Source organism: Pezoporus occidentalis, unplaced genomic scaffold, assembly GCF_034315485.1.
Source record: "Pezoporus occidentalis ecotype Australia unplaced genomic scaffold, CSIRO_AGI_Poc_V1 ctg134, whole genome shotgun sequence".
NCBI lineage: Eukaryota > Metazoa > Chordata > Aves > Psittaciformes > Psittacidae > Pezoporus > Pezoporus occidentalis.
Window position 1 is genome coordinate 97399 of NW_026913146.1, and position 26698 is coordinate 124096.

Below are 26698 nucleotides of genomic sequence, written 5' to 3' on the forward strand. Positions count from 1 at the left end.
CCGGGGCAGCTGCTCCAGCCCGGCGCCGGGCTCGTGTTCTGCTTTTTAATAGAGCTTGATTCTATTCAAACGGACGTTTCAGCAGAGCCGGGGGAGGGGAGGGAAAGGGGGCAGGGGAACCCACCCGTTCTTCAGCCAGACTACTTGTGTAGGAAAGGTGGCCGCTGGCTTGCAGCCCCCGCGGGCACTCAGGGGTTTACTCTGCTTTGGAGCCCGGAAGCTTCGCGACCGCCTTCGAAGTCCCTGTAGGAAAACCTTACAAAAAGAGTTCTTAAAAGACCGTTCATGGCTTCAGTTCTTCCTGTGCGTAACGCTCCCCAAGTTGTGGTGTAGGTAGTATGAAACGTACCTTGTGTCTCCACGTTACTTTCTTTCATTTCACTGAACTCATTTACTTACTGGATACGGTGCCGGTTCTGTATGCCACAGCGAAAGGGCTTTTCCTTTATTTCACCTCTTTTATAGATTTGCAAGAGAAAGTTTTAGAATAACCTGCTTTGTTCCCGTGGAAGTGTAGGATCGGACACCGGGGTATTTAGGCAAGGAGTAAAGAGCAGTAGCTTGCACTGCTCTGTTAGGAGTTGCCATGCATGGCTCTTATTGCTTAAAGCATTTTAAATGATATGTGTAGTTACAGTTGTTTCTTTCCAGCTTTTGCTTGGAGATAATCAGTGGGTTTTTTTTCCAGAGCACTAAGTACCTCACTCCTACCAACCCACCCCCCGGTAGGCACCGGCTCAGTATTTAAAGAACCATGCTTTGACTCCTGCAGAACTGTCAATTTAAATAATAAACATACTCCCTGAAAGCCCCATAAAGCATTCTGGGTGTTAGGGTCTTCTCACAGCAGTGGATACATTTAAATTACTATTGACTAAGTGATAATTGTTATCTGGTATCTCAGTTTTGCTAACTAGTTTCAGACATTAGCTTTCAGCCTGCTGTATGTTTAACACTTTAAAGGTGTTTTATGGGATGATCCAAGTGAAGTCAAATGGATAAATTAAGATTCTTTTTTTTCTATAGTGTGGGGTAAAAGCTAGAAAAATAGTAGTTCAGTGGTACTAGGAATATAGCTTAGCTGGAGTTAGGAAAGAGCATATTAAGGCAGTTTTATCGGGGGTGGCAAAGGTTACATCTTTCATTATACTTTTTCACAGTAATTGTGCAGTCATTTCATACTGATGCCTAAATAGGTCTGAGTGGTTAATTAGCAGTAGTAAAGTAATTCACATGAATTTCATTATTAATATTTTATTTCAGAGAGCTGATACTGCTGAGGCAATACTGAAAGCTGTATTTTTTTTTTTTGTTTCATAAAGTCCCAATTTCCAAAAGTACGGTACTGTTACTCATTTAAATGTAAACTACCTAAGTGCTGTAATTTCAGTGGAAAGCTTTGTTCAGTTTGTTAGCAGACAGCAAACGAGGATTACTATGCACTGGTTCCACATGTCGTTTGAATGTAAGGGGGCTTTCAAAACTGTGGTATTAATTTTAAACACACTGCTGGTAGTGGGTGACTTTCAGATAAAATCTTGATTCCTGTCATGCTGTTTTAATCAGAGAATGATGACTGATCTGTCAGGATCTTATCATACTGGACATGCACGGTAACCTTTTTACCTGTCTCTTCTTACGATACGAGAGATCTCAGCTTTATGTGTAGATGCTTGTAATGCACTTGATAATTCTGGTGGGGAATGCATGAAAACAACTTGTTCTGAATAGAAGTAAATAGATGCGTGTACAGATGGATATTGAGGATTGCTTTTACTAGCAGATTGCAAAGCGATGATTCATTGAACCATATCTAGATTTACATAAAACAAATAATACTTTACACTGAATTGTAGTGACAGAGAAACATGTAGCAGCCAAGAAGTTCCATCATTTTGTCACAGGTGACGACAGACTTGATAAAGGACATCTTTACAGATGCAGGCTGTATGCTTTTGGTGAGCAAAACATACCATGGAATTTTTCAGACCTGAGCATCTTCACACTTAAATTTGTGGCTGGCTGTATAGTGCTACTAACCAACCTGTGTAAAGCTTAAATAGTGTATTAGAAATATGTTGCATTAATTATGTTGTGTGTTCTACTTGCTATAAATAAGTAATGGAACAACGCTAACTAGTTATAACACTAAAGGAAATCACTGACTTTGGAAGACAGAAAATCACATTACCTAATACTCATGTAGACAAAAATGTGATCACCATCTTGAAAAATTACTCTGAACGATACAACTATCAGTGAGGAAGCAGTTCTGGTTTAACTTCTGCAGGATTGTATTAGAAATGCTTCATTAAGTCACATCATTCTGCAGCTGTTTGTTCACTGAAAATTCGAATAAAAATCAGGAAGTTTATGCAGCAAAGCAGTATTATTTCCTTTGTTAAGTACTGAAAGTTCAAACAAACATGAAAAAAACCAACCCTTTAGGATTAGTGTGTCAGGAACACTGAGTACATCCTATTTTTGTGATATATGGATGGCATTTACTGATGCAATTCATCAATGTATTTATTATTCAAACATCATGAAACAAAGAAGATAAATGAAAGTAAACAAAGGCTGCATGAAAACACACAGGCTAAAGCAAGGGAAGACCCCACAAATCTAGTTTATTAATGTTCAGTTTCATATTTACAGTCTATGTTTAAACATCTCATTTAAATGTTTTTGTCTCATCGATTTTCTACTACAGCTCCAGGTAATTCAGGGAGCAATAGCTTTCATTTGAAAATGCATTTTCGATTTATCTCTTGAAGTACTGAATTTTAAAGGTATTGAGGCAAAAAGTTGTGTTTGGATTAATATGAAGGATGTGTCCTATGCTAGCAGAGCTGAATACTGATCTGTCCCCATTCACGACCATTTTTTTGTGTTAGGAGGGGCATCCCAAACTGATGTAGACTTTCATTGCTCCGTTGGAGTAGTTGAAGCTCTGACATTTGAACCAGCTGGAGTTTTGCGCCATTATCTTAGATCACTGAGTTTAAGTGTGTGCTTTAGAAGGATTTTGCTTACTTTTATGTTTTTTTTAGGATAGAAAAAATTTACACAGTATGCTGAGCATCATGGAATCCACTGTAATTGCACACCTTCACATTTGAAATACTTTTTGCAAACAGAGGCCCACTCTTGGAGCTATTTCAGCAGGAAATTTGGCCCTGTGGTTTGGTTTTGTAAGCTGTTAATGTATACTTCAAACCACTCCTCCTCATAACTCAGTTCAGATGTGTAAAACTCATCATGCATAGGAATGAATGTGGAAACATCAACAGTAATGTCATTCATTTTTTTCTGGTGACAGCTATAGAGCTATCTCCTTTTGCACTAGGTAGAACTCTGGAAGATAGTGATTTTTGTGCTTTGATTCTTCATACACCGTTGCCAGCCACTCTTGCTTACCCTATGTAGTCAGTTATTTATTGAAAGAGAAGAGAAAATAATGGCCACCTAATATAATTTTTCATACTGCTAGTGCAAAACAGTCACATTTTTAACATAAACAATTCAAGGCATTTTTATAGGTCTTCCTTTATGAACTGTGTTTTGAAAAACACTGTGGAGGTAGACGAGAGAAAATAAAGACATAGTGCTTTACACTGCTTGTTATGGCAGGACACTACACGTTACACATACTACATAAAGGGGGATCAAGTCACTGAAAAAAGCTTTCTTATTTTTATTTCAGATAGATCCAAAAACTGATTTGTAGGATGCACTGTAGTTCTACCTCTTGCGTGAGTAAACGCTTACCAGAGTAGCTCCTGTATCTTTTGTGGTATGGAAGAATCAAGTAGTCACATGTGTAAAAAGTGGGAAATTGTTTTTTTCCCCCTTGTTTAAAGCTTATCAAACCTCCTGATCTGTACTATGCTAATGGCTTGCATTTTCCAGTAGCCTCACTTTATATCTTGCTAATCTTGTAATATGAAACTTGAACACAGGTCTCTTGGCACCAGGACAGCATTGTACAGAGCCACCTCTGCTGTGAGCATACCTTTAACAACACCAAGGGGAGAGACATAGTACAGGGTAGCATGCAGGTGAAAGCACACAGATCTTGTTTTGGACTTTGTGGATGTTTGGTAATCTATAATGCTTAAATCATGACTTGGAGCTAAGGCTGCGCATAAGGTGCTTTAGACTGACAGACTTCACCAGTAAATAAACACACAAGCACAGAACAGCAAACCTATTTGGTTGTATAAATAACATCAAGAAATGGGTTGGTAATATGACACTTTTTTGAAATAACCATTTATGGGGGGGGGGGGGGGGGGGGGGTGGTGGAAGATTTCTTGCCTCTGTTGCAGTATTAAGATCCAGTATTTGAAGATGAGGTACTGGATTAGACAAACTGCTAGCCTGATCCAATAAAGCAGTTTCCTTCTTGAAATGCAAGGAGGCGGTGTTGCAGTAGTGATTATTTTAACTGACTTACTGGAACCAAGCTGCAATTGCTTAGTGCACTGTTTTTGCTTTATTTTTCCCTTTTAAAAGCAGGATTTAACAAATTTCTAAAATAAATCTCTCAGTAACATGCAGTCTCACACCAGCTTTTTTAGAGACAGGAGCACAGACCTGGCAAGTCTCTCGCATTCACAGTGATAGTCTGTTATCGGATTTCTTCCACTCCCCCACTGCCGTTTCTGCATCACATATTGATAAGGCAGAGCTGTGGCTTCCGGTCCATCTTGTCACAAAACAGTTAGCTGTGGCGTGTGGGCCTCCGCTCGCTTCTATCTGACGTGTCATGTCTTGGAACAAGGGAGAGGGGATGGTGCAGCCCTTGACTCACTGCATGGCTTTTCATGGTCACCTGAGCATCTTTATGCAGGACACTCTTCCTGGTTACAGGCTCTCCTTGCGGCTTCTCCCTCACCATGTGGAACTGCACGTATGAGAGGACCTGTCCCAAAGCCTCTGATGTGCAGTCTCTGCCTGGGTGCTGCCTTCTGCCTTGTGACTGTGCAAATGGGAAATCCACGAGCACTGCATTAAGACTATGCCCTCAGTTGAGACTTTTTTTGGTGCTTGTTCACATTTGAGATACCTCTTTGGCATTTGAGTTCGGAGCTCAACCATAATTCATTGTCGGCTGTTGTGTCACTGCACTCAACAGCACTGCAAAGTAACACAGAATGGCTCGATGGCTCTGAGGAAAGATGTTGGCTTTCTGTGCTGTTTGTATCCAGGGAAATTTGAAATGTGTAAGGGATGAGAGTCAGTACCAGCTGAAGCTTGTCTTGTGGTTTATCTAAAACAAGTTAGTAGTCTCAGTTAGGTTCTTACTGTAGAAACGCCCAAGTTACAGAAGTCACCACTAGCAAAAATTAGGATGTGCTGCTGTGCGCACAGAGGGGCAAAACCTGGGGTCTGATCATGCAAGGCATTTCTGCTGGAAGGATGTGGCTTCCGTGGGGCTATCAAATTAATTATGTTCTTGAAGACTCTTCTGAAGTGAGCCTGAATAAATGTTGCTAACTGCTTGCAGTGATTCGTGTTGAAGGCATGTAGGTGGGGTGCTGTTGAGATGACTATGTTTGTGTCTGTACGCTGGGTATGAATTTAAGACTCAAGCTTTGTTTCGATGGCTTGTCAGTCCTGCACCTTCTATAAACATTCAATCCCTCAGGTTCAGAACAGAGACTATGTATCACCAGGCAATTTACAGAAAGATGCTACAAGGAGATACTCTGTATTATAGTATTAGAAACTGTAATTACAATCATGGAAATTTCCAAATGTGATGTTACTGGCACTGAAGTAAAATATCACTTTCTGACAAAATGTATCAGGCTATGGCATTCCTGCAAGAAATGAGGTCATGTTTAAAGTTTAATTGCAGAAAAAAAGATCTGTTTCAGCACCATCACAGGAGAATACCCTCTCTGGGCTGTGCTATGTGTTTATTTAGCTATGACTTTTTTATCTATGTATTGTAACAAATAAGCCATACTTAAATAAGATGGGATTTTTTTTTCCTGAGGTCTGGTAATAGCAGCAAATAAGGTGAGGCAAGTTCTGCGTTACAAGCTTACTGGACTCAAGACAGAAGAAATATTGTATTTGTATGCTCACACAACTTGCTATAAATTCAGATATGATATTATCAGCCAATATGCTGACACTTCTTGTTACATGATCCTGCTATTTCCTCTTCAGTCTAGAATCATGAGGGATATTCCTTGCATTGGAATTAAGATATACTTAAAACACCTCGTTGCCAAAGTGTCCAAGACTTCATAATCAAGGCATTACATTGGTATTTGTGCCATGAAGTGGCCATGAATCCAGGTGCCAGTTGACCTTCTGACTTAGGAAATTTTTATTCCCCCCCCCCCCCGCCCCAGTGCAGGTTCGTTTTCATTTATGGCAACAAGTTTTTATTATTTTCTGTTTATAAATCTCTTATAATTTGCTTGTTCTGGTTTAACCCTGGTAGGCAGCTCAACTCCACTGAGCCACTGACTCACTCCCCCTTAGTGGGATGGGGAAGAGAATCAGAAAGGCAAAAGTGAGAAAACTCGTGGGTTGAGATAAAGGCTGTTTAATAGGTAAAGCAAAAGCTGCACATGCAAGCAAAGCAAAATAAGGAGCATATTCACTACTTTATATCTGCAGGCAAGCGTTTAGCCATTTCCAGGAAACCAGGACTCCATCATATGCAACGGCTATTTGGGAAGACATATACCATAACTCCAAACATCCCCCCCTTCCTACTTCTTCCTTAGCTTTTACTGCTGAGCATGGTGTCGCATGGTATGGAATATCACTTTGGTCAGTTGGGGTCTGCTGTCCTGCTTCTCCAGTCTTCTCACTGGTGGGGCAATATGTGAAACAAACAAAAAAGACCCTGACACTGTGTAAGCACTGTTCAGCAGTAACTAAAACTCCTCTCTGTTATCAACACTGTTTTGGCCACAGATCTGAAATACAGCAACTTACAAGGTACTATGAAGAAAATTAACTCTGTCCCAGCCAAAACTGGTACAATCTCTAATGATTATTCTTTACTATTTATGTCATGCTCAGGTCCCACACTATCCATTTTTTTCCATAAAATGTCCATTGAGTTAATTTAGTCCATGACTTGGGTTTTATCTGTTATAGTGATCACTCAGGACAGGAGAGGTTTGTGTGTTGTGTGGAGTTAGTGGGCACCGAAGCCAGTTCATTTTGGGTCACTGCTGCAATTGCCTGCTTTTGTGAGGCTCATCCTCCATTTGCGTGGGTGGTTCCTGCTATAGTACTCCCTATAACATGCAGCTCAAGTCATTGGTTACAACAATTTAAAGGTATTTGCATTTGTCATGGTTTAAACCCAGCCAGCAACCCAGAACCACGCAGCCACTTGCTCACTCCTCCTGCTCCCAGAGGGATGGGGAGGAGAACTGAAAGAATGTAACTCCCACGAGCTGAGATAGGAACAGTCCAGTAACTAAGGTATAACACAAATCACTGCTGCTACCACCAGTAATAATAATGATAAAGGAAATAACAAAAGAAGAGAATACAACTGCTCACCACCTGCCAACTGGTACCCAGCCTGACTGAGCAGTGATCTAGCCCTTCCTTGTAACTGCCCCCAGTTTATATACTGGGCATGACGTGCTGTGGTATGGAATACCTCTTTGGTCAGTTTGGGTCAGGTGTCCTGTCTCTGCTTCCTCCTGGCTTCCCCTCCTCCCTGGCAGAGCATGAGACTCAGAAAGTCCTTGGTCAGAGTAAACATTACTGAACAACAACTAAAACCATCGGTGTTATCAGTGCTGTTCCCAGGCTGAAAGTCAAAAACACAGTGCTGCACCAGCTACTAAGAAGGAGAAAAAATGACTGCTACTGCTGAACCCAGGACACCATTACAATCTCTATTCATGATCCCTTTGGACCAGGCCATAGAGTTTAACATTGCAATGAATTCCTCCCTTTGCTCCAGCAGGGACTTATCCACAGGGGTATACCTGCTATGGCATGGACTTACCTATAGTTATGGTCACGTTGAGGTGTCTCTGATCTGATGTGGCCTTATCTATGTGCCCTCAAGGGGTGTACCTGCAGGATTGTGGCCTTACTGACTGCCACTGACACAAATCCAAAACACAGCGTCTTCGCAGCACCTTATGAGCTACTATTAGGAAAATAACTCTATCCCACCAAACTCAGTACCTTGATAAAAGTATTTCTGGTTGTTGTATTGCAGATTTTGCTATACCACACAGATCAGGTCATGGTAAAAACCTCACAAAATAAAAGAATGTAACTTTCTAGTAACCTTTTTCCATTTTTAGATTGCTTGTGCTCTATCTGGGAATCTGAGCCCACATGGTGCAGTACTTTGTACATCACTTTGTGCTCTTAGGTGACTGTATGAGGTTTTAAGGAGCCTTAGCCCTCACGTTTGTGCAGGCTGGTGAGGCACGCATCTAGTTGTGACCATTCAAATACATCGCTGCCTTTTCCTATTCTGCTCATGTTTGCATCCTCTCATGTAATTGTTGGGGTCACTGCTTAGGTGAAAATGTACTAGGATAAAGTTTAAGCTTAGCTCAGCTGTTTTGTGTTTCTTTTGCTTTGGGGTTGTGGTGTAATTTTTTTTTTTTTATATATAACAGTATAATTATTCTTAAATGTTTAATGTCTCAGAATTCCTTTGGACTTCCTTTGATTTGTTGCATTATTATAAATGTGTATTTGACATCCGGTGAACACATGCTTCATGCTTTAAAAAATGAACTATGCTTTTAAAATCATGCTCCGAGCAATGGGTGCATAACAGTTATTATGTTTTCTTATCAGAAAAGAAATTATAAAATTGCTAATTATTCACCTCTATGAATTCTACATAAGCCCCTCTGCGAGAAGAGTGCTGACAAAGCTTTCACTATAGCTGCTTGGATACATCCAGTCTCTTTAATATAGCACCTTACATTCCCACTTTAAAAGTTGAACTCCTAATAATTACACTTACATTCTCATCTTACTCCCAGTTGCTCATGACCTAACTTTTTCTCCTCTAGCTCTCCTTGCACTTCCTGTTCTCTTCACCGTTCACCTCATCTGCATTGGTGTCATATGATCTTTCCAAATGTCAAGTAAATGCAGACTGCAGTCAGCATTACCAAATTGCTTTCCTGCCAAAAATGTCTCTTTTCATGTGCCATGACCCATCATCTCACAGTTAGCTGCAAGTCATTCTGATTCCCAAATTTACAATACATTTTCTATTTAATGAGCTATTAAACATTATGCACTTTTAAACTTCATCTTTCCTGACTAACTGCATTCCTCCTGATAATTATAACTTTAGAAAGAAACAATTAATTTGAAACCAATTCTGCAACAGAAGTGACATTATTTAGATAGCATTCCTCCGGATCCATGCTCTAGGGATTATCTCCTTAGAATACATTTATATTTGGAAACTCCTTGAGACCATTATGTCAGTCCAATAGCCACTGCGTTGTCATCAATAATATAGACAAGACTACTGAATATGCTATTCTAATAAAACACGAAATGGAAGTAGATATGGGATGGATGAATAGTTATTTTTGCTTCAACTAACTAAAATCAAATAATGTTATGCTGTTTCTCCAACCCAGGAGAAAGATTTGGGTAAACTTAAGTACGAAGACAAGTAAAATTTCATACGTGTTGCATAGATGTGGACATTTTGCCTTTGGTATGTTATTCTTATGTATTCTTTCAATGATGGTACTATTCAATTTGTTAGAATAATTCTTCAAATTTAGTAGTTATCTGATAAAAAGTTTCTAAGAATTACAGATGACTCAGTAGCTAATGAGTTCAACCTTTGTTGCCCTCAGGTTCCATTAGGTCTTTGTATTTACTAAAGCCTGTAAGATCTAATAGTTCAGGCTATATAATCCTGGGTTTCTGGTTAATTGTACCTAGTTAATGGATATAAATTCATTTATTTATTGGCATTCTGCCAATACCTTAGCTTATGGTAAATCCCCGTAACTTTCCATGAACCCTAATATTTTTATTTTCCTTCTGCTACTTAAGAGTTCTGCTTTAGCAAAATACAGAAATGATTGACAGCGGGAAACTTCGTCCATGACCCTGCCACAGCAGTAGCTAGAAATGTACGTTTTAAAAAGCCTTAATCTTCCAGGTTTGAGCCTAATGTTCAAGCTGAAGTTAAAGTAAGTCTCTATTTCTTATGACTTCCTTCATTCATTGCGTATTGGAGCTCAGGCCTAGTTCTTACAGTTACTTTGTGGGAATGACGTTGAAAATGTTCCTTTCACTGAATCAGCAGATGTTAAAAGTTGATTGAAAATGAGTGCAATATATCTGATTGAAAAATGCTTTGAGGTGGTTTTGGAGCTACATAGAATCCTCATCACCTTCATAGCTGAGTGGTGTGATGTGTATCCTCTGCTCTGTTGGACACTGTGAATTCAGTTTAACTGTGCCTTACCTACCTTTGCATCCCCTTTTGAGTAAATAGCTGAGTATAAAGATGAGTAAGTAGTTGAGCAGATAAGCATTCACTAGTAAGAAATATTTTATTTCAGCTGACAGAATTAGGCCTGTCACGTTACTGTGCCAAGAAATCAGAAAAAATTGCAACTGAACTGAACCAGTGCTGAAACAAAAAACTTCCAGCTTCAGGAGAAATGAGGGGAGAAATGAATTTAAGGGGACTCAAAGTCAGATTTTAAATGCAAAATACTTTTTATTCCCCCAAACTTCCTACCCATTAAGTAAAGAGATGAAAGTTTATGTGTACCCAATCCTAAATAAACTTTTCTATTTTACTGGAAAAAGGAAGAAGCTATGATGGAGTGCTATGGCCACAGCTATTCTGAGTTGCATATTTTAGTCTCTCTGTGTTTTTTTCCAGTGTCTTAACTCAAGCAATTCTTGATAATTCTTTGCCTCCTTCCTGGAGAGATGCATTATAACTGTCTATTTCTTTTAATTTCTGTCTTGTCCAGAACATCTGTTTAACTTCTGTCTCGCACCTGGAGACAGATAACATATTTTCGGTTAGTGGCCAAACTATTGTGACTTTAAGCTATTATCTCTCCACAAATATATTTATTCTTTTTATTTAAAGCTAGCATTTCCACTTGCTTATAAGACACATTTATGTCCCAATAACTATTGTAAAAAAGTTACAAACTGATGTGGCAGTCAGAAATATATCAGTCTGCATTATCAAGAGAAACCAAGAAAGAAACATGCAATATTTTGCTATATATACTGTATATAGTACGTTCCTGGTTCAGCAGTGGGCTGTGGAGCTCAGATCATAGTGGTGACAGATCGTAAAGATTTAAAGGTACATCTTTCCCCATGTTACCACTTTTTATGTTGTTTGTTGGTTAGTTAATATTTTCTCAGTTGGCCTTTGCCAAAGGATGAGTCAGGCCTTCCATACTGATTTCAGGTATTAGATTACAGGTGATTTGGATTTTGGAGGTAGAAGGCGTGTTGGAGTTCTGCACATAATGATTTGTTGGCTCGCACAATTTGATTATTTCTAACAAAAATTACCATTTGAAAATCCTTGCTCTCTTTAGACTCTCCTTTTCCTTCATGTCAGGAGAATTCTTGAACTTAATTCATTGTCCATGAAACAAGAAGTCTGTGCTTGGAGCCCCCTGGAAAAGGAAATAATAGCATAATGGACAAGCAATTTCTCTGGTTTGTTTCTTATCAACTGAGGTTCTCCAGTGACTATGTTCCCAATAAAGACATTCAGCTTCTATTCAGTAGTTCTCTTTTGTGAGGGAGTACAGAAGTTGCCAGTGTTTCTCATGACAATGTTACAGGAGGACTTACGTAACACTAATTCGTGCAGTCATTCCTATTTTGGAGGAAGGAAACTGTACCTGGCCCCTGCCTTCTGTTCTATTTTTGTGTTCTTCTCACATTTGTTAAAGACATTTCATTACTGTTTTCCAGAAATGTCGAACCATATACTGGAGAAAGGCATCTCTGCCTATGTCTTTCCGTGGAACCCTGGTTTGTAAGGCCTTTTCATTCTTAGCTATTGTAAATGCTTTCTAACTGAAGAAAACAAAAACAGAAGAGGAGAATGTCCACAAACCACTTTATTTGAAAAATGAAACCAAATCTATCGTTCCATTAGGTTTTTCCACTGCTTTTTTTCCTTTTCAAGATGTTGATTGAGTGAAAGAATGTCTTAGATTAGTAACTACACAGTAACAATTAAGAATTTCTACATACTTATATTCTTCTGCAATAATTTATAGTGGCAATTTTCCATGAGAGTTTTAATTTACCAGTTAAATTTCAAACGAGCTTGACATGATTCCTGATTTAGATCTATTTTTTTCCCCTTTTTTTTTGTCATTTGAGTGTACTTCCTCCTACCTTAAATAGTTTCGAGCCCCTGTCTCTTTGACTATAGTGATAATTTTGCCATTCCATAGTACACACTGACCTTCACACCTCCTCGGCAGGTCTAACTGATTTTGCTACCAGATGGAATAAAAAAGTCCGCATTTATTTTTATTAGTAAGAATCAAATATAGCAAAGTATAAAATGGATTCCAAAACAAGGGCTGTCCTTTCTATCTTACTCTTCAGTTTATCTCTTCCATTTTGAAGCCTAGGTTGGTTTGGCTTCTGCAGTTTCTCAACAATGTGTGTAAGAGTAGCTTTTTGAGAGAAATCTAAAGGACTTGAGCAACAGACACCACAAACAGGACAGAGATGCAGCTAATTTTGCAACTGCTAGCAGTCCTGTCATTAATGTTGGTTATTAAAATAGCACCACATTCTGTCATGATTAATTCCATATGTTGTTTCTTTGCTAGCCTCCAGACAAGCTTTCAGGCTGAGTACTGCATACCTGCTTTTTAATTTCACTCAGAGGTGATGGAGTTTAAAACTTGCTTGGATGGCCTAGATCTGTCAGAGAAAAGAGAGTCAAGCCCTTCACATGACCATTGTGGATACTCTGAAGTTCACTCTGTATATCTCATATAATAAAAACTACTTGGGTGGCTGATTTTGATTGAAAAGATGAAGCCACCTTTCAGTATTTTTAACACTATTAAAACTCGTAGCTGGAATCTACCTCTTTACTGATATTAGCAAGTCTGGAAAGTGGAAACCAGCTACACTTGTGTTTTCCCACCATCTTGTGTTACTTGGTTGGCCTGAATACCTTTTTCCATCAATTAGATTCTGTGATTTGGAATGATACATCTAGGTGTAGCAGTATCTCGTAGGTCTCATAGTATTATGTTTCTTTACCTGTTCGAAAGCGTAGTAGTAATTTTCATTTTACTGAAGCTATTCTTTTTAATCTTGAAGCCTCTGCTTAAAAATGTATTATGTCCCCTGGTATTTGGAGAAGAGTAATGTGGTGCATTATCAAATAAAATTCCTGAGCCAGTACACAGAATCTGAAAAGAACACCTTCTTAGACATCTCTCTTTCTCAAAAATAAAACCAAAACACCCCAAAACAACCAAAAAAACCCACCACAAAACACAAGCTACACAGGATGAAAAGTAAATATGCCTTTAGTTGCGACTCATTTTGTTGTTAGATAATAAACCGATGTAAAGCTACAATGTTCTATCTTACAAACTCCTTCTTCAGAGACTTTAAGTGATGTGTAAAGAGTAAAACATTTTGTGCATCAACTTTTTGCTTCTTTGTGAAGTCTGTAAAAAAATCTGCTGCTGCTTGGTTTTTGGTGTTAGGAATTCAGTCATAGCCTACCAAAAAGGGGAGAAGAGGCAGGATTCAGTTTGAGATTGACACCTAAAATAGGTATCCAGTTGTATCTATCTATGTCTGAAGAAGCTGCTTTAGCTTCATAGTAGAGGGAGATCCACAGTATGGTTCAGGTGCATAACATAGTTTAAAACACCCTGGAGTATCTTGTCTAGCCTCCAAGTGCTACAGCATCTGATATGAATCAGGTACAAGATGCCTTGCATCATACCTGCTAATCCTTTCCCTTGGGCATCTCATATGGCTCTAGATGGTTATGGTTGGGCATCTGAATCCAGTCTCTTATCCATAGACCTGTAGAGTGATTCTGCTTGCTCTAAAACAGGTACCTACTTTAGGTCAGCTGAATTGCGCTTCATGTCACACCAAGTGGGTCACATTAAATAGGTTGCCTTAGAGGTCTATTTTACCTATCTGTAGTGAGCATTTAAAATGTGTTATGAGATACTTGGATGGGGTTTATAGCACTGGATCAGATCTATGACACGTCAGATGTCACGTTTAGTCAAAGGAACTAAGTACTTGTATTTCAATGCCTAAATTTAGATGTCTTAATTTCAAAAATATGTTACTGATAGCTACTGACAGAATAGGAAGAATAATAGCATCACATACAACAATTATGAACTTAATTAACCTTGGAGGCAATTTCTGCTGAAAGTTTTATTTTCATCTCTTTTTTTTTGTCTGTCACTTAGTGATGTAGTCTAATGCAGATCCTATGTGTGAAAAAATACCTCTATTCCAAATTGAAAGGCTGGATCTTCAGCTGAGGACTGAAAAAATCGCACAAGTTATGAGCCTATTAGCCAGACTGGGTAAACTAAATTTAATGTTTCTGATAATTCTGAGAGAAATAAATAATCAGAGACTAGCTTTTTAAAAATAGGTCTGGAAAGGGTGATGTCAGCTTCCTTTCTAAATCATTAAGAGCATGACATTGATTACATTTTATCTCACAGGTGGACTTCTGTTGCTGAGAGTATCATCTAGAAGGGTAGTTAACTTCAGAATAAGCATTTATTGGACTATGGTGTAATTGGGGAAAACAAGAGGAAGAGTTTCCACATGGATGAGTAAGCATATACTGAACATGTGTAGAAATCTGTTTATGGAGTTTCAGACAAACCAAATGCCCAGTCCTGAAAGAGGCATGTTCTGTATTATTTTTGTGATAGTGGCACTTAGCATAACCAGTCAGGAGTCAGATGCTGAACAAAGACAAAGGAAAAGATTTCTCTGTCCTTTACTTCGGTTCACTTTCAAGACTGACCCCTGCTAAAGAATCTTTCAGTCCTTAGTCCTTACCGCAGCTGCCTCGTAAGGTCTACAACTGGAAGTCAGCTGGGGTGGTCCATGTGTCTTGGCCTGTGAGGAGTGGGAAATACACAATTTCTAACATCTGCTAGTGTTTTATCAAAATAAACCATGAGAATTTTATAAAGATTTCCTTGTGATTTCAATTTTTCCATAAACCACTTGACTGTAATTCATTAAGTTTATTGAATTTTGTCTCTTTGTAAAATATAAGTCTACTGGCATCAGTCTCCAAACTTGCATTGTCCTCATTAGAATTGGATAGACTCGATTGACAGAACTGAAAAAAACCCCACCAAAAGAAAACAAAACAAAACAATTCACCTTTGTTTGTCTCATGGGAGTAAGTCATATAAAAAGTGCATCTGCTTTACTACTTTCTAGATTATTAAACTCTTTACTCCAGAATTAGAGAGAATCTTAAACATAGGAAGTAGTTTTGCTTACAATTTATGTGGTGAAGAGATTCTTAGTGTAGAAAGCAACACTTGTAATCACTAGGTAAAAAAATGCTTAGACCCTAACCCTGACATTATTAGGCAATGTACCCTCCCTCCTCATCCCATGTCCCACTTTTTTCTTTCCCAGAATTCCTTTCTTCACTCCTCACTATCAGTAAAATGTTTTACTTTGCTGAAGTTTTTCAAGGCTTTTTACTATTTCTAGACTATGGAAAACCTGCCTTGATTCCTCCAATACCAGTATTTGATAAGCTCTTGTTGCAGGACACTTGTATTAGCAGAACATCAATATCTGACCAATTAGAGATGAAACATCCATGGTACTGAATAATGCAGTTTTCTAACTTTCTAACTAATTGCAAAACACATGAGAAAGTTAATTATGGTTGCAAAGATCCTAAGTACCATTTCATGGAGAGTTCTTTTAATTTTAATTGCAAGAAATGATGTAAATAGCCAAAAATGTAATATTTGAAAAAAAAAAAAAGGTTTTTCATGCTACTTATAATATAGACATAAAATATTTCATGGCAGGTAAAATTGTAAGCTCCCGCAAGAGTGTGAGTAATGAACAAATATTACCCTTCTAATGTATTTAGCTATCTTCTTTTATAGTAAAAGAAAAAAAAAGTTTTATAATTTGTTTTTAAAATGCATCTACAGAGAAAAAACCCACCAAAGCATTTAAAAATTCTCAGAACGTTACTCGTGGTAAGTTACAATAACTGTTATCACAGGTTTCAAAACTAATGACCTAATCTGTCTTTAAATGTTAGAGTGGATAGATGGACTTAGATGGATGGGTACAGTTTAAAACCCTAGGGCCTGTCTATAGTAGAACAAATTAACATCAGCAATTTGTACAGCTGAACTCGTGGTGAATCCTGTTTAGGTGAAAATGAACCAGGGCTGAACAAAGTTCATCCTTCATTCAAAGAGACCATTGCATATTGAACCAGGTTTTGACCAAGCCATGAGCCTGCATCTGCCTGTGCACCCGCGAGCTCTGCCCATGAGGGTACCATCTATAAAGCAAGACGTCTAATGTTAGCAGCAAGGCTATGCCTCTGCTTTTTTTTTGCAATTTGCTGAGTTCATACAAATTCTCTTCACAAAACCAAGTACAAACAGCTGCCCAGCAGCACTTGTGCAGAGTGGAATATTTCTGCTGAACCTGTTTCACTCCAATCTCTATATCCCATAGATGAGATAAAAGTACTTGAAAGTTGTAGTGCCGCATGGCCTCCAAGAAGCAGGTCACATGCTGAACACGGGTGTATGTACCTGCTGTAAACAAGCACAAACTTTGAAAAAGAGTAGAAAATAAACCTTAATTATCTGCTTTCTGATGATTTATATGGTGGCTTTTGTAGGACCCATTTAATCAGGATGTGGATATATTGTATTTGTAGTGAATATCTGTCAGGTCATTAAGTTATTTCTCCATATTAAGCAGTTGCATTATTAACTTGGTTCACTGTTTGCATTAAATTTGAAGCATTAACCTTTGTAGCTTTTGGCAGGTTTTATTTTGGTTGCTATATAGATGTATTTACAATCAGCCCCCATTTTTATAATAAAAAGGAGAAAGACAGAACTTTGGAAGTTCTTCTGAATTGTTTCACCTTTCATTTCCTTACAAGTTTTCCCAAATGGGTATACCAGCATTATTTTCTAGAAGAAATTTTGCTACTCTTACTTAGCTCTTCAAACAAAGTAATTTCTTTTACATAGCAGCATAGAAGAGAGCATCAGAAAAACCTCTCAGTAGAATCTTGATTTTCATCCTACTTCCACTCTAAGTGTGTAGACCAGGAAGTCTGCTTCCTAGGGAGATCACTTGATTTCTTTTAGTGTCCAGCTGACCTGCTGGGCTCCATCAGCAGTACTGCTTAGTGCTAAGAGGAATGAAACTTCAATATGAGGAGACAGCAGATTTTACCTCAGGTGGTGCAGATGTCTTTCTTGGAGCAAATAAAACCAAGCTTCACAAGCCCTCAAAGCATTGTCAAAGCCTTTTTCAGGTGTGTTTTCGGCTGATGCATGCCTGTGATCCTTTATATCAGGGATACACAGTCCTTATATGTTCCACTGACCTCAGTTGTAATTTGCAGTTCTGCATCTGTGAGTAGAAACGTTCCATAAGCACTAATTAAGATCGCATGTGTGAATTGTGAGACAGCCTGCATAACTTGCTGTCATTTGTGTATGTAAAGAGGTTATGTGCATACAGTTCAGCCCATATGCTGAAAAAACAACTCTGTATTTTCATCAAATTCCCTAGTTAAATCAAATTTAAACTACTTGTTAACCTGTCAGCCCTGAGGAGTCCTGACTCGGATCTCTATGAAACTCTTCTCTACACTAAACATTGCCAGGTCAAAATTTGGACAGAACTCTGGAGATCCGGCTTGCTTCAAAGGCAGTCAGGAAGTCCTGGAAAACAGATAAACCTTAGTAAAGTTTGTATTCAAGTAGTCTATTCAAAGAAACTAATCCCCATCTCCAAACAATCTTCACCTAAATAATGTTTTTGCATACATTTACTATAATGATATCTGCAGCGGGTTTTATTTCCAAAGATTTCTGCAAGACATTCCCAAGAGAAAATAGTTTGTTGATTGCAACTAACATGTTGCATGTTGAATTTATTTTATCCCCTTTCTGTTACATTTAATTGAAAATTTTGACTTCAAACCAAACGTGATTTAGAATATATTTAGGTCTCGATCACTGAACAAGCTGTTGTAGGAACTGCATCTTCATTGCACAGAGGATGAGTTGGCATTTCTAGTTCAGATTATTTAGTTCAGTGATGGTAGCTATTGTGCAGTACAAGTGACAAGAAGGACTTTCACCTTTGTCCTTTAGGTAGGAGGCTTAGCTAGCCAGGAGATGCTGTTGTACCAGCTATGAGGTTAGAATCACTGTGGACTTTGGATGCTTGGGAAAACTGTTACAGCCCTAAGATAAAAAGGCTCTTTACTGCAAGAATTGATATTCAGTGTATTTTTAGTTGAGGCATTCATTGTTTCAATCTCTAGTGAAACAACCTCAAAGCAATGATCAGATTACCTAATCAAAACAGAATTTGAATCACTTTTTCTGATCTAGACAAAGCTATCAGGACAGCTGCATGTTATTCTGAGGACCAAATCTGAATTTTCTTGCAGGTGCTTTTGATTGCTTCATAAATATGCCTAAGCTCAGGCTGCAAGCAGAAGAACTTCAGCTGATCAAATTTGCATGTTTTCCTGTAGTTCAGGACTAACAGACTTTGGTCCTTCACAGGTGTTGAATTTTGCAGCTCTACAGAGGAATGCTTTTATGACATTGCCTGTAATAACTGAAAATGCTGTATTTCCCCATCATAGTTTGGAGAGCAACCTTCAAAATTGTGGAAAAAGAGAGTTTAAATAGCTGTGCAGTTATCTATGATGACCTGGGCAATTTTTATTGACCTGTTTTAATCTTAAAGGAAAAAGTATCTCCTTTATCTCCTTTTATAAATCTTACCTCGCTTACACATTCTGTTTGATTTCATGATATTGCTGTATTATTGATGCTTCTATACATAGGAAATTAACCATCCTCTGCCAGGGATATATACTGTGTGTCTCATGCCAGGTGCGCAGTGGAGCATTACTGAGCCCTAGTGATCACTTACTCAAATTGGAGCACCTCATACTGTAGGAAGACTGGTAAATCAGGCTTCCTTTTTATAACAGGCCTGGGCTGAAAGTACTGTTTTTCAGCCCTTCAATTTGTAACACAGAAATTTCTCCAGAAACAGTACAGAGAAGTTGGGTAGGATACTTGTTCTTTGACATGGGACCTGTAAAAGATGAAGGAAAACATACTCCATGGGACACAGCATCTGCCATCTGGGAGCTGCCTGGGGGCAGCAAACTCTCAGAAAAAGTCCTTGATGCTCTGAATAAACATGGAACATCGATGAGCACTCCAGTGCAGTATGCAACACTTGTGCTTTGTCTGAAGCCAAGTAAGTGCTTTCAGAATCCTTACTTAGTCTACTAAAATTACCCACTTCAGTTATAATGTGTCCCTCAAAGGGCTTACGGAGAGAAAATGTTCATGAGATGGTATTTCTGTGGAGAAAGGTCATCCTCATACAATCAGAAAGTGTTTTATAGCAAACATAGGGGCCAAGTAATTGAACCTGTGCAACTTGACAGGAGTGATAGATAGAAGAGTCTGACAACATGTTAAAAATAAATAAACAAACCCCACAATGTTTTCCAGTTCTGAGCTCAAAACCTATTTTTAGAATAAAATCTGCCCCCAGTGGTTAATTTGAAATAGAAAATAAAACTTTAAGGATGCCTTTCTTTCCTTTAAGGACCTTTCCCAGTTTATGCACCTCAGCATAATGTTGTATGCAATGTAAATATGTTTAAGTATTTTAGGAACAAGAAGCAGGATCTTAAGTTCCGGAGTGAACTGAAGTGAAACTTTTGGCTGTCCTTCAAGAACTTCAAATCCACAAAATCTTAGATCAATGAGCTTAGCTCATCTAGGGACTTCTCAAAGAAAGTGTTGTGTGTAGGGATCTGTGGCCTAAGCGTAGATGTTTTCTGCACTGTGCCTGTGAAAAATGAATCAAATACTAGATTTCATAATCTGCTTTCTTTGATTGCCTGGAACAGAAGACTGTTCATAAAAAAAATTGTTCTGTTTTCAAGATGAATTGGCTGTGATTCTGGGGAGTTTATTTAAAGTGATATCTTTTGGTAATGTCCTTGAAGAAAAACTAATTTATAGCGTTTTTTTTAATTTGTTTGGATATTTTGAGGGTACTTTCAGGTGTAGCTAATGGTTAGATTTTTTTCTTGCCTATTGAAATCTGTGGCTCACCTGCTTTGATTGTTACAGACGGGGAAAAGAGTCGGCTTCTCTTTTACATGCTCTTGGGATATTTATTTACAATTCAGCCTCTATCCAAAATTGTAATTTGGAGCGTGGAGAAGTGATTTCTGAAGTGATGGGTGATATTTGTTTGTGAAGCCAAACAGACCACAGAGTCCTTTTTACTGTCACATTGAGAACTCACCGAGAGTTGTTGCAAGGGCAGTGTGACAGAAGCAACTCTGGCACTGTAAGTGCTGGTGATTGTGTCCAGTTTTAGCTAGCTGCTTCCTGGAATGTGGATGCCCAGGTTTAGGGTAATGGTTTGAATTGGCAGTGCCAGCAGCTGGAAAGAGCACAAGAAGGTTAAAAAGAGTTGTGAGGGAACAGAGGGAGCAAGAAGGCTGCAGAGACCAGCACATCAATAGTTTTTTCTTGGAAGTACGGTTCAGAGTCAATGAAATGTATTAGTAAATGATCTGCAAAAAGTGGCAGATGACCCAGGTTCTGTTTGCAGTGATTTGACTCCTGAACGTATAAATATGTGTGACTTGTTTTGACGTGTGAAAGGGAATTACTCTGAAGTCGTAACTAGCTATAGAATTTGTTGGGAATTGGATGTGCGGAAGCTGAGGTGTGTGTGGCTGTTCCCTTCTCCCTCCCATAGACCACTCAAATCAGTGTTTAGCTGCTTTGCTCGCTCCCCACGAAGAGCTGACCTTGTTCTGGCTGGCCTTGTACTTTCTCATTTCTTTGTCTGTCTTAAAGCCAGCAGGCTCTCTCTATGGAAATTCACAGCTAGGACCCTCTCAGCAGATGTCTTACATGACTTCAGCAGCTCTTTTCCACTGCCCTTCTGTGGCATCATTAGACTTTTACCCTCACATTACAAAGTGAAAGCTGGGTTAGTCAACTTTCTTGCAATGTGTAGCATTTTGAAGGCTATTTATAGTTGGACTTCAGAGCATATGGAGTGAGCATAGCCAGAATATTGATGACCTTCAGATCACTGCCCTTTCTTCACTCAACCCCCAGATTTACGTAACACATTGTAGCCTTTTATTTTTGAACCAGGATCTGTCCTGGTCCATACTGTGATTATACAAGAAGGTTTTCTCCTGGAAACTGCAGATAAGTTAGGCTGCTTTTGGTAGTGTAACTTCATAGGAGTTTTCACAGAGTTTATAACAAGATTAAAACCGAGAGAAGGGCACTGTTCATTCAGTGTGTATGAGAAACTGAAGCTGGTCTTGGCAGAGGGTATCGCCTGAAAGACACACTGGGAAGTCAATAATAATATTGCCAAGGGGATGTTTCTATCTCTACCAGCTTTGGTGAGAACACTTGACAGTATGTACTTGCTACACCTCCTTATCACAAGACAATTCTTGCTGCTTTAGCAAAAATCAGGCAGTTTGCACCAAACCGGGTGCTGAGACCTCTTTTAGAGCACTCTGTCTGTGCCACTGAGTAAGCAGAATTTTTCATGGCTGTTCAGCCTCCAAGAAAGGCTGGGAAACTTACCCTGTAATGTCACAGGGAAAACAGTGGTCTCAGCAAACCTTTCTACCTTTTATAGCTCAGATTTTAAACACATGCTTTCCGGCAACTTGTGCCATTCTGAAAGACCTCAGACCTATGTTTGAGCACTCAGGCTTCAAAATCTCCATCAAGGGCTTTTTAAATGTTCTGCTTGCAGAAGTGGCAAGACTTTGAGATCTTTGTACAAATACAAAGCTGGGCCAATTGTGCTTAAGCCTGTGTTTCATTAAAAATAATTTTTTTTTAAGATCTGTTAAAATTAGCAGGAATTTTGACAAAGCTCCGTGTGTCAGACTGAGTATTTGCACTCTTCTGGGAAAAAAAGCTTTGTAAATAGACATGAAACCTAACTGTATAGTATTGTAGTGGTTATGTTTTTTTGATGAGCGTATGATTTTGATGGGCATTTTGAGTGTCTCATCCAGTATTCAGTAGAAGGTGTCTGGGTGGCGGAATGATCTATATTCAGGGCTTCTTCAGAGATCTTGTTTCCCCTCTGTAGGGATGCTTTCTTGAAAGTATTTTTTAAAGATTGCTCATCCTAGGTAGACGCTGGATTTCTTTGACCGAGTTTCCCAGTGAAAGTTACAAGTGAAAAAAACCACTTACTGCTACAAGAAAGTATCAACTTTACTTCATTTTCATGCTTTTGGAATTGTCATTATTCTGGTAATGAACTGAATAAAACCTTTTTCCTCCAAAGTCAGAAATCTCTTTGGGACTTCAGTGTGGGCTTTTTGAGATAACGGGTGTGGTGACTAAGCTGGCCTTTGATACCGGAGGTTACTTTGGTTCAGCTTCACTTTATGTGATCATTCTGGAATGGAAGGCTGTTTGCATAAGATTGTCAAAAGGGCATTGAGGAAGGACTTCTTCATTTCCCTGGTTAGTTCCTTGCCATCTGTCTGCAGTGTCGTGACCATCTCTAGTTAATTATTCCTTCAGGCTCACAACAGATTCTGTACCTTCCAAGATGGTGCCCTGTGGAGGTTATGGTTTTCCTCAGGCACTCGACAGAGCATGTTCTTTTAGCTGGGGATCTCACTCAGACTCCAGTAATTGAAAATCATGTCATGACTCCTAGGTATTTGTCTCATATGCTTAGCAATGTGGGTTTTAGGGAATACATTACAACATGCTTCCAGGATCAATTAGGGTTTTTTTTTTTACTGCTTATCATGACAGATTTGGTGTTATTTTTAAAGGTGACGCTATTGACTTTTGTTTACCACATCTTGCATCTTAACTACCTGAGAAACTAGTAAGACAATAAGCACAGTACATTGCAAACTTTCAGTCCAAATAAGGTGATAGATACTGTGACCAACACTTTCTTCACGTAACAAAACTAGAGAACAAGAATATTATTTACAAAGATGGAAACCTCAGTGGTCCATTGGGAAGAGTCCTGTAATATTCTTGAGATCAGCATGAATATAACAGGCAAGTGGCATATGTAATTCACAATGTTTGGAGGGATCAGGTTTTGTAGTCAACTGTCTTCCATACAGGACTGATCAGCCAGGGATCAGGAAATTTTCCAAGTGCCCTAGGTTGGACAGAGAAAAAAACTAAGCTGAAAGAGAAAGAACTAACTCCCAAAGTCCATGGACGAAGGAGGTGAAAGGAGAGAACAATCAGGCTAGGTCTTGGAGGGAGACGGAGGTTCTTTGCATGATATGTCCATCATATTTGAAAGATCATGGCAGTCAGGTGAAGTTCTTGGAAGAAGGGAAATATAACCCCCATTTTCAAGAAGGGGAAAATGGATGACCCAGGGCACTACAGACCAGTCAGTCTCACCTCTGTGCCTGGCAAAATCTTGGAGCAGATTCTCCTGGAAGGCATGCTAAGTCACATGAAAATCAACAAGGTGCTTGGTGACAGCCAGCATGGCTTCACTGAGGGGAAATCCTGCCTGACCAATTTGGTGGCCTTCTATGGTGGGGCTACAGAACTGATGGACAAGGGCAGAGCAGTTGATGTCATCTACCTGGACTTGTGCAAAGTGTTCCAACACTGTCCCACATAACATCCTTGTCTCTAAATTGGAGAGACATCAATTTGATGGATGGACCACTCGGTGGATAAAGAACTGGCTGGATGGCCGCGCACAAAGAGTTGTGGTCAATGGCTCAATGTCCGTCTGGAGACCACTAACAAGTGGTGTCCCTCAGAGTCGGTGTTGGTACCGGTCTTGTTCAAAATCTTCGTCGCTGCCATGGACAGTGGGATTGAGTGCGCCCTCAGCAAGTTTGCTGATGACACCAAGCTGTGTGGTTCGGTTGATACCCTGGAGGGAAGGAATGCCATCCAGAGGGACCTCAACACGCTTGTGGGGTGGGCTGATGCCAACCTCATGAAGTTTAACCATGACAAGTGCAAGGTCCTACACCTGGGTCGGAGCAATCCCAGGCACAGCTACAGGTTGGGCAGAGAAGAGATTCAGAGCAGCCCTGCAGAGAAGGACTTGGGGGTGTTGGTTGATGAGAAAATGAACATGAGCCAGCTGCAGTGTGCGCTTGCAGCCCAGAAAGCCAACTGTATCCTGGGCTGCATCAAGAGGATCGTGACCAGCAGGTCGAAGGAGGTGATCCTGCCCCTCTACTCTGCTCTCGTGAGACCTCACCTGGAGTATTGTGTGCAGTTCTGGTGTCCTCAACATAAAAAGGACATGGAACTGTTGGAACAAGTCCAGAGGAGGGCCACGAGGATGATCAGGGGACTGGAGCACCTCCTGTATGCTGAGATAGGCTGAGGAAGTTGGGGGTGTTCAGCCTGGAGAAGAGAAGGCTGCGTGGAGACCTCATAGCAGCCTTCCAGTATCTGAAGGGGGGCTATAAGGATACTGGTGATGAACTCTTCATTAGAGACTGTAGTGATAGGACAAGGGGTAACAGGTTAAAGCTTAAACAGGGGAAGTTTAGATTGGATATAAGGAGGAAATTCTTTCCTGTTAGGATGGTGAGGCACTGGAATGGGTTGCCCAGGGAAGTTGTGAATGCTCCATCCCTGGCAGTGTTCAAGGCCAGGTTGGACGAGGCCTTGGGTGAGATGGTTTAGTGTGAGGTGTCCCTGCCTATGGCAGGGGGGTTGGAACCTGATGATCTTAAGGTCCTTTCCAACCCTAACTATTCTATGATTCTATGATTCTATATGTGGTTGAGCTGTAGAGCTGTTTGCTGCAGGATGCTGTGGACTCTTTAAAAGTTTACATGGCTTCAGAAATGGTCACTTCCTTGAAGAAAACTCCACCAATTCTTATTAAAAAGAACCATGCCCTCTCTGCCTGACAAATTAACTGAGATGCAAATTGATAAAGATTTGGAGCATGCTCTGGGAAAATTATCCCTGTATATTTACCCTGTTAAAAGATCTGTGTAAACTTCTTACAATGCTCCTGCTGCTGATGGTTAGATAGTATTTACTGGAAGAGATGTGCTTTCAGTCTGACCCCACACAATTGCTCTCGTGAGCAGACAGACTAGGTTTCAAGAATGAGAAATCTGTGAAGGCCTTCTGATAAGGGAAAGGACTCATGTCAGCTTTCTGTGGATTTAAGGTGAAGTAAAACTCTTCAAAAAAGATGTCAATTGTGAATGATACATTTTCTTGACAAGAGAGGGTGGCAACACACCTTTAGCTTTTTGCCTGGTAAGGATGACTCCTGATATGATTACAGGTTGCTTGGACCAAATTCACTCCCCATAACATCTCAGTCCAAGATCTGGTACTATAAGAACCGGCTCTTTGGAGGACCTTTGAGCTTGCTACTTGGGAGGTTATTGTTCTTCCTAATTTATTTTGTTTCTCTCAATAAGTGTGAATGTGAGGAATGATGTGGAGGCCTCATGGATAAAAAAGTCTTATTACTCTTTGTTGATGCTTCAGGTGTTGATTTTCTTTAGTAATAGAGCTAATTTTGGGTTATTTTAAAAGAACCATGCTATTTAACAATGAATTTTATACACAATTTAAGATGCCCATTTAAAATTACAAATCCTTGCTGTTTCTTCCCTCTAAATGTGATTCACATTATTTACAATTTCTTCAAGACTTCACATTAATCTATTTTTCAGGGCTCCTGAACTGCGATCAAAACAAACCGAAATCAGAAAGTACCAGTGACAATGGTGGAATATACCTTCCACTCTAGACAGAGGTCCCAGCTGAGAAATACAAGGCAGAAACTGATTTTTTTAACAGAATGTTTAGGTTAATAAAACGTTATTAGTCTCAAAAAAGGCATCACAAGCTTATGCTCAAGTTTCTGTCTTAGTCAATCAAAAGGGGATGGAACAAACTTTTCACAATATTAGCTTTCAGTCAGTGGGGTTTTAAAGTTTGTATTAAGTTTTAAGCTTTTTTTCTTTTGAGATGCTCTTTTTAAATGTTGCATATGGTTTGTCTAAATACAGATCTAAGAGTTCATGATATCTAATGAGACTAAAAAGTAAGAGACTTTAAAGGTATGCTTCAGATGTTTATTGCTGTCTCTGGGATTTAGCCATGCAGCTGCTATGGTAATCTTCCAATGGGCTTTGGAAATCAATACTGTAAGAGTGACCAGAGCATGGAGGTGTACCTACATGCATTTCTTATTTATGCATACCATGACAATATTATTGGAGTGGAACAACTGTTTCCCATCTCAGCTTGACAACTGTGAGTTCCCTTCAGAGCTACATTAGGCTGAGATTTTTCTCCAGTCTTTTACCATTTTCTGTCATGGTTTTGGTTTG

General features: G+C 39.3%; 1 protein-coding gene across 6 annotated transcripts in view; it reads left to right on the plus strand.

Moving 5' to 3' along the window:
* Positions 1 to 26698, plus strand: part of TAFA2 (TAFA chemokine like family member 2) — a 199920-nt gene that overhangs the window by 1145 nt on the left and 172077 nt on the right. For 2 of the 6 annotated variants that reach the window (XR_009962912.1, XR_009962911.1), the window contains exon 1: positions 14754 to 14846. The exons of 1 other annotated variant lie outside the window; for it this stretch is intronic. Coding sequence is in view for 1 of the 5 variants with exons in the window: in XM_062609079.1 (XP_062465063.1) it covers positions 14839 to 14846 (8 nt within the window). In the remaining 4 variants the exon portion in view is untranslated. Of the gene's footprint in view, positions 1 to 14752; positions 14847 to 26698 lie in introns of those variants that run through there. 3 more of the 6 variants (XR_009962908.1, XM_062609079.1, XR_009962913.1) reach the window with 3 other exon arrangements.